This window comes from Bos indicus x Bos taurus, chromosome 29 (genome assembly GCF_003369695.1).
Source record: "Bos indicus x Bos taurus breed Angus x Brahman F1 hybrid chromosome 29, Bos_hybrid_MaternalHap_v2.0, whole genome shotgun sequence".
Classification (NCBI taxonomy): domain Eukaryota; kingdom Metazoa; phylum Chordata; class Mammalia; order Artiodactyla; family Bovidae; genus Bos; species Bos indicus x Bos taurus.
The window spans coordinates 24,374,650-24,385,617 of record NC_040104.1 but is presented as its reverse complement, the minus strand read 5'-3'; the positions used below and the strand labels follow the sequence as shown (position 1 = coordinate 24,385,617).

Below are 10,968 nucleotides of genomic sequence, written 5' to 3'. Positions count from 1 at the left end.
TCAGTTTTTTTTCAGAGTGAAGCATCTCTTGGGAAATGCATTCCTCAGAGCTGATTTAACATCCTGATTTCTCAGGCTGTAGATCAATGGGTTCAGCATGGGGGTTACATGATTATTCAATATCTGGATTATAGCACCAAGCAAGGCACTGGGATTGGGCTGTAGATAGATGATGATGACTGGCCCATAAGCACAGAGAATTGCAGTCATGTGTGCACTGCAGGTGGAGAATGCTCGCTGCCTGCCCTCTGCTGAGCGAATTTTTGATATGGCAATCCCAATGCGGGTGTAGGAAACAAGAATGAGAAAAAAGCAAATGAGAGACAAAAGACCAACATTTGTAAAACCTACCCTCTGGGCTAGAGATGTATCCCCACAGGCTAGAGGTAAGATGGCAGGTATGTCACAGAAGTAATAGCTCACCTTGTTAGAGCCACAGTAGGACAGCTGGAAGGTGAGGGATGTTAGGATAATGGCATGGATACAGCCGCCTATCCAGGTCCCTGTGGCCAAGATGGTGCAGACTCTGTGATTCATTATGACCATGTATCTCAGAGGAAAGCATATGGCAACAAAGCGGTCATAGGCCATCACCGTGTATAGGAAACACTCAGTACATCCCAGGAAGTGGTAGAAGAAGAGCTGGGTAGCACAACCCTGAAAAGAGATACCTTGACTCAGCCCTGAAAGGTATGACAGCATCTTGGGAGCAGTTGTTGATGAGAAACCCAGGTCAAACACGGAGAGGTTCGCCAAGAAAAAGTACATGGGTGTATGAAGCCGAGAGGAAGAGATGATAGCTGAAAGGATGAGCACGTTTCCCAAGACAGTGCACAAATATAATGATGAGAACAGGGAAAAAAGCACAGTCTCTAGGCCCTCTGTCTCAGGGATTCCCAGCAGGATGTATTCAGTCACCACTGTGTGATTTCTCATGTTTATGGAAGGATCAAATCTTGGGCGTCTGTCAAAAGAAATCTGTGGTTAAAGTGAATATGTATGTAAATACGTATGTGAATATGTATGTGAATGTGTTTAAGACAATGAAATGGAAAAGGAGCGAATAATCTCAGTGTAAACAGACTAGTGCTTCCCTTTAGAATTGCCTTGATTGGCCCGCTTCTTTCCATGCTGGGTCTCTCTTTGCAGTGCAGTTTCTACTTGCAGTCTCACCAAGAAATCCTTACATGACAACTCTATCTTCCACACTTCATATACACTGTTAAATTGTATAAATTTTGAATGCTGCTTTGTGATTCTAAAAGGACAAATTTAAAGATGCAAGAAAGTCCTATCCAAGTTTTCTATATTCACCTGAGACAATTAGGTTACTTTAAATGTCCAAAATCATTTATGATCATATAAGTCACATATGGGCTTCCCTGGAGGCTCAGATGTTAAAGAATCTGCCTGTAATGCAGGTTTGATCCCGGGTCAGGAAGATCCTCTGGAGAAGGGAATGGCTACCCATTCCTGTATTCCTGCCTGGAGAATTTCATGGATGGAGGAGCCTGGTGGTCTACAGTCCATGGGGTCATAAAGAGTCAAACAGGACTGAACAACTAACACTTTCACTTTTAGGGGCTTCCCAGGTGACACTAGTAAAGAACCCACCTGCCGATGCAGGAGACAGAAGAGACCTGGTTTTGATTCCTGGGTTGGGAAGATCTGGAGGAGGACATGTGAACCCACTCCAGTATGCTTTCCTGGAGAATCCTATGGACAGAGGAGCCTGGTGGCTACCGTCCGGAGGGTCTCAAGAGTTGGACACGACTGAGGTGATCAGCATGCATGTGTGCAAGCCACACATACAAAAGACAGACTCTTTCCCACATTATCTCCCTGGGTATGAGGGTCAACAATGAGAAACCAGCCAAAAGAGGGGTCTTTAACAGCCCTTAAATAACGGAAAATTACATTAACAGGACGCATATGCTCTGGATTTTAGCACACATCAGTAACCAATAGCCTCCATTTCAGTATCCAAAACCTGTAATAGTCTAACCAGATCCAGGCTAAAAAGCATTCTGCTTTTATGGCAGTAGAAGACACAGGGGTAGGTATAGTAGAGACTCCTTTCCAATTTCCATCTTTTGAACATTTCTCATATTTTTTTCAACTTGTTTTAACTTTCAGCACAGTAAGCTCTTTAAATCATACATTAACCCATGAATTCTACTGCCTAAGACCCTAGCTAGCTCTAGCTCTATCTTTATTATTTTATTTTGATGGTCATGACAGGAGAGTGAGAGCCAAAATTTTTTTAAATGAAGGAGAAATCTGGGCACTTACAAGGCAAACAGAACATAACTGACTGGTGCTATTGAATTGAATGTTACTTTGTTTTCCTTCCCTGGAAGAAGGAAGTAACCCTGTCCTGCGAAATTCCCATCAACTTGCAGTCTGTTGGTAGATCTTCAGAATTCTCTTTTTCAATCACTTTCAAATAGAATGTCAAAATCTGAGTGTGCTTTTCACTTTTATAGTAATTTCTCTCTGATCTAGGAACTGCAATAATTTTCAAATACGGGAGATAGTAAGTTGCCTTGGTCTTCCTTTGGGTATTAATCCCCCAAGTCAGGGTCCTTATTAAGCAAGGGAGAAATTAACTGCTTGATATAATTAGACCTTACCAATGAAACCTAGAGAGAAAGAGAGAGGAGGAAACTGATTAAAGAGGGAATCTTTTATGGTTTCCTTATAAAATATACTTTAGTGAATAATCATTTAAAACTTCATTTGGCACATATATCACATTTATAGATATATTTACTGCTTTTTCATGTGTATGTGTTGTTTTAATCAATCAATTATTTTACTATTTGTGGTAATAGGATTGATTTATTGCAAGCAACAGTAACTGGGTTAGCTCAGAAAATTAAAGAAATTGTTGAAAAAACTAGGCTCATGGAAGGCTAGGAATTAGGGCAGCTCCTCAGCAGTAAGAACTTGTGGTGCATCCTCTGGGCCCTGCCAGCAGGTGATTCAGCCTCAGCTGCCCATTACTTCTGGGAGCCTCAGATTCAAATCTGATTTTCTTGGCTGAATCTCACGCCCACCTCTGTGGCCAGGGTACAGGGTACAGTGGAACAGAAATGGGCAGTCCTCCAAAGGTTAGGGAAAATAAAGGCCTAAGCTAGGAGAAAAGGGAGGAAGACACATGCTAAGAGGTGGAAAAGAATTTTGAGCTATAATTTGAAGTATGTGTTTTATTGTTCTTGGCACTTAGGTAGTTATGTTATTCTAAGTACATCTGGAATTTCTACTTAAAAAGTAAACAATATTTTTATTGCACATCTAACTGATGCTAAAAGGATGTTAAAGTTAATGATTCTACCATGCTATTTATCTCCGATTATCTTTAATACTCTGAAGCATGGTGATCGACTTGAAAAAACTTTACAGGCTGTCCAAATAAAAAAGATGGTAACAATGCCTTTGACTGGGAAGTAAACACCATTAAATTGACCTTGATGTGTAACGGTGTATTCAGGGTTAGGATTAGAGTCAGGAGAGGGCTTCCCTAGTGGCTCAGATGGTAAAGAAACTGCCTACAATGCAGGAGACCTGGATTCAATCCCTGGGTCGGGAAGATCTGGAGAAGGGCATGGCTACCCACTCCAGTACTCTTGCCTGGAGAATTCAATGGACAGAGGAGTGTCATGCAGACTAGAGTCATGGGGTTGCAAAGAGCCGGACTTGATTGAGTGACTTTCACTTCACTAGAGTGAGGAAGACTAGGAAGGAAAAATAAATAAAAAGTGGAAAAGGCATTGAATAACTGGAGGGGAAAAAAATAAGTATAAAAAGGAGGGGTGCTTGGAGGGTTTAAAGCAGGAATAAGAGATAATATGGGAACATTCTCATATATCAGAGATGATGAAAGGAAAAAAAGCTGAGGTAAGATGTTTTGGTGTGTTTATATAAAAGGTCAAATATATATTTTAAGAATTTCAGCAAAATTGCTATATTAATTATAGCTTCATGATGATTTGAGATGGAATCCTTATCCTATCCACAAAAAACCTGTAATTTACAAAAATTTATGCAACATCCCTAAGAGTTGTTTTACCTCTGCAATGTGATCTAGCACTTTCTGTAGATTAACTAGGTAATACTTGTGAAGAAATTGCATTACACGGTGTCTGGTAATGAGTTAGGACACAGATAACTCCAGGAAGACCCCCTGAAGCCTACGTTATGCTGGATTTCTGACTTTTCTCTGCCTACACCAGACTGAGGTATTCAACAGTTTAACAGTGATTTGAGTGGGTTCAAGAGTAGATGAAGTTGTAAGAAAAAGGAGTGAACAGAAAACTAAAAAAAATCCCAGGGTATGTGAGAATCAGATAAGGAGGCTTCTTTTTATTTATTTTTGAAAAGTTTTTATTTTATACTGAAGTATAGCTGATTAACAGTGTTGTGATAGTTTCAGGTGAACAGCAAAGGGACTCAGCCCTACATATACATGTTTTCATTCTCCCCCAAACTTTTGTCCCGTTCAGGCTACCATGTAGCATTGAGCAGAGTTCCCTGTGGTATACAGTAGATAATCCATTTTAAATATAACAATGTGTACATGTCCTTCCCAAAGGAGCTTCATTTTTAAATGGTGGAAAAGCAATATAAAGCATAACATTTACCATCTTAACCATTTTAAGTATACAGTTCAGTAGTATTATATATATTCCTTCTACAGTGCAACCAAACTTCAGAACTTTTTCATCTTGCAAAAGGAAACTATATATATTAAACAACAATCTATCTTCCTCTTCCCCAGCCCCTAGGAATCACCTTCCTACCTTCTTATCTGTCATCTAACTACTCTAAACACCCAGTATAGCTGTAGATCCTACAGTATCTGTCTTTTTGTAGCTGCTTATTTCACCTAACATAATCTCCTCAAGCTTCATCCATCTAGTAGCATCCAACTGTGTCATCCCACTTTTTAAAGTGGGAATAATATTCCATGTATGTATATACCACATTTTGACTATTCATTTATCGTTAATGAACATGAATAGCTTTCACCTCCTACCTGTTTATTGTGAGTAATGCTGCTTTGAACATGATATAAATATGAATACTTAGGACCCTTTTGGATCTATACTCAAAAGTATAATTGGTGAATCATAGGGTAATGTTATTTTTAAATTTATATTGAGGAACCTCCACACTGTTTTCCATAGTGGCTGTACCATTTTATAGTTTCCACCAACAGCACACAATTGTTCCAATTTCTCCACATTTCCATCCCCCACCCCTTTTTTTTCAGTAAAAGCCATTTTGATGGCTGTGAGTGACATCTTCTTGTGAATTTGATTTACATTTACCTAGTGGAAGTGATATTAAACATCTTTTTATATGCTTGCTGTCTTCTTCACAGAATGTCTTTTAAGTCCTTTACACCCGTTTAAATCAAGTTACTTGTTTTTCTAAATTTATTTTTAATTGAAAGATAATTGCTTTACAGTATTGTGTTGGTTTCTGCCGTACATCAACATGAATCAGCCATAGGTATACATATGTTCTCTCCCTCTTGAGCCTCCTTCCTACCTCCCTCCCCATCCTGTCCCTCTAGGTTGTCACAGAGCATCTTTCTGAGATCTCGGAATCATACAGCAAATTCTCACTGTCTATATATTCCACACATGGTAATGTATATGTTTCCATGCTATTCCCTCCATTCGTCCCACCACTCATTCCCCGCCTCTGTGCCAACGAGTCCGTTATCTATGTCTGCATCTCCATTGCTGCCCTGCAAATAGGTTCATCATACCAGCTTTCTAGATTCCATATATATGCATTAATATTAGATATGTGTTTCTCTCTTACTTCACTCTGTATAATAGGCTCTAGGTTCATCCGCCTCGTTAGAACTGTCTCAAATGCATTCTTTTTATGGTTAAATAATATTCCATTGTATATATGTAACACAGCTTCTTTATCCATTCATCTGTTGATGGACATAAAGACTGCTTCCATGTGCTATTGTAAATTGTGCTGCAATGAATATTTCAGAACTTGTGTCTTTTTTTCAATTATGGTTTTCACAGAGAATATGCCCAGTAGTGGAACTGTTGGATCGTATGGTAATTTTATTCATAATTTTAAAGGAATCTCCATACTGCCCTATAGAGTGTCTGTATCAGTTAACATTGCCACCAACAGTACAAGAGGGTTCCCTTTACTCCACACTCTTTCAAGCCTTCACTGTTGTAGATCTTTTGATGATGGCCATTCTGACTGGTGTATGATATCTCATTGTAGTTTTGATTTGTATTTCTCAATGAAACTAAGCCATGCCCGTGGGGCAACCCAAGATGGGTGGGTCATGGAGAGATTTGACAGAATGTGGTCCACTGGAGAAGGGAATGGCAAACCACTTCAGTATTCTTGCCTTGAGAACCCCATGAACAGTATGAAAAGGCAAAATGATAGGATACTGAAAGAGGAACTCCCCAGGTCAGTAGGTGCCCAATATGCTACTGGAGAAATAACTCCAGAAAGAATGAAGGGATGGAGCCAAAGCAAAAACAATACCCAGTTGTGGATCTGACTGGTGATAGAAGCAAGGTCCAATGCTGTAAAGAGCAATATTGCATAGGAACCTGGAATGTCAGGTCCATGAATCAGGGCAAATTGGAAGTGGTCAAACAAGAGATGGCAAGAGTGAATGTCGACATTCTAGGAATCAGCGAACTAAAATGGACTGGAATGGGTGAATTTAACTCAGATGACCATTATATCTACTACTGTGGGCAGGAATCCCTCAGAAGAAATGGAGTGGCCATCATGGTCAACAAAAGAGTCCAAAATGCAGTACTCGGATGCAATCTCAAAAATGACAGAATGATCTCTGTTCGTTTCCAAGGCAAACCATTCAATATCACAGTAATCCAAGTCTATGCACCAACCAGTAATGCTGAAGAAGCTGAAGTTGAATGGTTCTATGAAGACCTACAAGACCTTTTAGAACTAACACCCAAAAAAGATGTCCTTTTCATTACAGGGGACTAGAATGCAAAAGTAGGAAGTCAAGAAACACCTGGAGTAACAGGCAAATTTGGCCTTGGAATACAGAATGAAGCAGAGCAAAGACTAATAGAGTTTTGCCAAGAAAATGCACTGGTCATAACAAACACCCTCTTCCAACAATACAAGAGAAGACTCTACACATGGACATCACCAGATGGTCAACACCGAAATCAGCTTGATTATATTCTTTGCAGCCAAAGATGGAGAAGCTCTATACAGTCAGCAAAAACAAGACCAGGAGCTGACTGTGGCTCAGACCATGAACTCCTTATTGCCAAATTCAGACTGAAATTGAAGAAAGTAGGGAAAACTACTAGAACATTCAGGTATGACCTAAATCAAATCCCTTATGATTATACAGTGGAAGTGAGAATTAGATTTAAGGGCCTAGATCTGATAGATGGAGTGCCTGATGAACTATGGAATGAGGTTCATGACATTGTACAGGAGACAGGGATCAAGACCATCCCCCTGGAAAAGAAATGCAAAACAGCAAAATGGCTATCTGGGGAGGGCTTACAAATAGCTGTGAAAAGAAGAGATGTGAAAATCAAAGGAGAAAAGGAAAGATATAAGCATCTGAATGCAGAGTTCCAAAGAACAGCAAGAAGAGATAAGAAAGCCTTCTTCAGAAATCAATGCAAAGAAATAGAGGAAAACAACAGAATGGGAAAGACTAGGGATCTCTTCAAGAAAATCAGAGATACCAAAGGAACATTTCATGCAAAGATGAGCTCGATAAAGGACAGAAATGGTATGGACCTAACAGAAGCAGAAGATATTAAGAAGAGATGGCAAGAATACACAGAAGAACTGTACAAAAAAGATCTTCAAGACCCAGATAATCACAATGGTGTGATCACTGACCTAGAGCCAGACATCCTGGAATGTGAAGTCTAGTGGGCCTTAGCAAGCATCACTACGAACAAAGCTAGTGGAGGTGATGGAATTCCAGTTGAACTATTCCAAATTCTGAAAGATGATGCTGTGAAAGTGCTGCACTCAATATGCCAGCAAATTTGGAAAACTCAGCAGTGGCCACGGGACTGGAAAAAGTCAGTTTTCATTCCAATCCCAAAGAAAGGCAATGCCAAATAACTACCGCACAATTGCACTCATCTCACATGCTAGTAAAGTAATGCTCAAAATTCTCCAAGCCAGGCTTCAGCAATATGTGAACCATGAACTTCCTGATATTCAGGCTGGTTTGAGAAAAGGCAGAGGAGCCAGAGATCAAATTGCCAACATCTGCTGGATCATGGAAAAAGCAAGAGAGTTCCAGAAAAACATCTATTTCTGCTTTATTGACTATGCCAAAGCCTTTGACTGTGTGGATCACAATAAACTGGAAAATTCTGAAAGAGATGGGAATACCAGACCACCTGATCTGCCTCTTGAGAAATTTGTATGCAGGTCAGGAAGTAAAAGTTAGAACTGGACATGGAACAACAGACTGGTTCCAAATAGGAAAAGGAGTTCGTCAAGGCTGTATATTGTTACCCTGTTTATTTAACTTATATGCAGAGTACATCATGAGAAACGCTGGACTGGAAGAAGCACAAGCTGGAATCAAGATTGCTGGGAGAAATATCAATAACCTCAGATATGCAGATGACATCACCCTTATGGCAGAAAGTGAAGAGGAACTCAAAAGCCTCTTGATGAAAGTGAAAGTGGAGAATGAAAAAGTTGGCTTAGAGCTCAACATTCAGAAAATGAAGATCATGGCATCTGGTCCCATCACTTCATGGCAAATAGATGGGGAAACAGTGGAAACAATGTCAGACTTTATTTTTCTGGGATCCAAAATCACTACAGATGGTGACTGCAGCCATGAAATTAAAAGACACTTACTCCTTGGAAGGAAGGTTATGACCAACCTGGATACCATATTCAAAAGCAGAGACATTACTTTGCCAACAAAGGTTCGTCTAGTCAAGGCTATGGTTTTTCCAGTGGTCCTGTATGGATGTGAGAGTTGGACTGTGAAGAAGGCTGAGTGCCGAAGAATTGATGCTTTTGAACTGTGGTGTTGGAGAAGACTCTTGAGAGTCCCTTGGACTGCAAGGAGATCCAACCAGTCCATTCTGAAGGAGATCAGCCCTGGGTGTTCTTTGGAAGGAATGATGCTAAAGCTGAAACTCCAGTACTTTGGCCACCTCATGCGAAGTGTTGACTCACTGGAAAAGACTCTGATGCTGGGAGGGATTGGGGTCAGGAGGAGAAGGGGACGACAGAGGATGAGATGGCTGGATGGCATCACTGACTCGATGGACGTGAGTCTGGGTGAACTCTGGGAGTTGGTGATGGACAGGGAGGCCTGGCGTGCTGCCATTCATGGAGTCGCAAAGAGTCAGACACGACTGAGCTACTGATCTGATCTGATCTGAATAATGAGTGTTGTTGAGCCTCTTTTCATGTGTTTATTAGCCACCTTATGTCTTCTTTGGAAAAATGTCTGTTGAGGTCTTCTGCCCACTTTTTGGAATCAAGTTCTTTATTTTTGTTGTTGTGTTGTTGATGGAGTGAGATTTTAAGAACTGGTATTTGCTTGTGTGTGTGATTATGTATGTTTTAAGTAAAATTTTTTGTTGTGTGCTAGGCTGCAGTCCATGGGGTTGCGAAGAGTCGGACATGACTGAGCAACTTCACTGTCACTTTTCACTTTCATGCATTGGAGAAGGAAATGGCAACCCACTCCAGTGTTCTTGCCTGGAGAATCCCAGGGATGGGGGAGCCTGGTGGGGTGCCGTCTATGGGGTCGCACAGAGTCAGACATGACTGAAGCAACTTAGCAGCAGCAGCATACTAAAGTATTAGATACAGGAAAGATTTAAAATGATTTAATTGTTTTGCCATGCTAGTCATCACAACACTGATAAAAGAATTGGGAAAAGTGGTTAGAGTTCATTCAGATTTGGTTTTTACATTTCCTCAACTTTAAGAGGATATGTACTTAAATCAGCTTATGTGGTTGTTCTGTTTCCCAATTATTGAAATTATGTTTCTGTTTATAGTAAATAAATATTAAATTACATCAAATTTAAAAGGTTAAGTGGTACCATTCATTCACTTAATAAACTCATGCATAGCACTTACTAGATCACTGAGCCATGTCCTGTGGATACAACAGTGAATAAGACAAATGTGAGGAAGCATTTTCCATAAACTGTTTATTCATTTAAAAGGGAGTGGAGTTTGGAGGAGAATGATACATGTATATGAATGGCAGAGTCCCTTTGCTGTTCACCTGAAATTATCACAACATAGTTGACTGGCTATACTCCAATAAAAAATAAAAAAATTAAAATAAAGAAAACAAAAAAGAAGAAATAGATTATCTTATGTGCAGAGAAGAAATAGAGAAACAGGTATAGAATAGACCTATGGACACCAATTCGAAAATGGGGGGTGGTGGTGGGATGAATTGGGAGATTGGGACTGACATATAAATACTATTGATATTATGTATAAGATAGATAACTGATAGGAACCTACACTGTAGCACAGGGAACTCTACTCAGTGCCCTGTGGTGACCTAAATGGGAAGGAAATCCAAAAAAGAAGGGATATATGAGTGTGTATAAAGAACCTGCCTGCCAATGGAGGAGATACAGGAGACACGGGTTTGATCCTTGGGTTAGGAAAATCCCCTGGAGTAGGAAATGGCAACCCCCTCCAGTATTCTTGCCTGGAGAATCCCATGGACAGAGGAGCCTTGTAGGTTTTAGTCCATGGGGTTGCAAAGAGTCGGACATGACTGATGCAGCTTAGCACATGTGTGGGTATGGCTGATTAATTTTAAGGTACAGAAGAAATGAGCACAACATTGTAAAAAAGCTATACCACAATAATGTTTTTTAAAAAAGAAGAAATAGGAGAATGGTGTTAAAAGACAATAAATCTAAAATCCTTCACAAAACTCATAAT

At 40.0% G+C, this 10,968-nt stretch overlaps 1 protein-coding gene across 1 annotated transcript; it reads right to left on the bottom strand.

Moving 5' to 3' along the window:
• LOC113886045 (putative olfactory receptor 10D4) lies at positions 1–939 on the bottom strand. The gene has a single exon (XM_027531983.1). It carries the CDS (start codon positions 934–936, stop codon positions 1–3), a length of 936 nt encoding a protein of 311 aa, XP_027387784.1. The 5' UTR covers positions 937–939.
• Between the last annotated feature and the right edge of the window lie 10,029 nt (positions 940–10,968).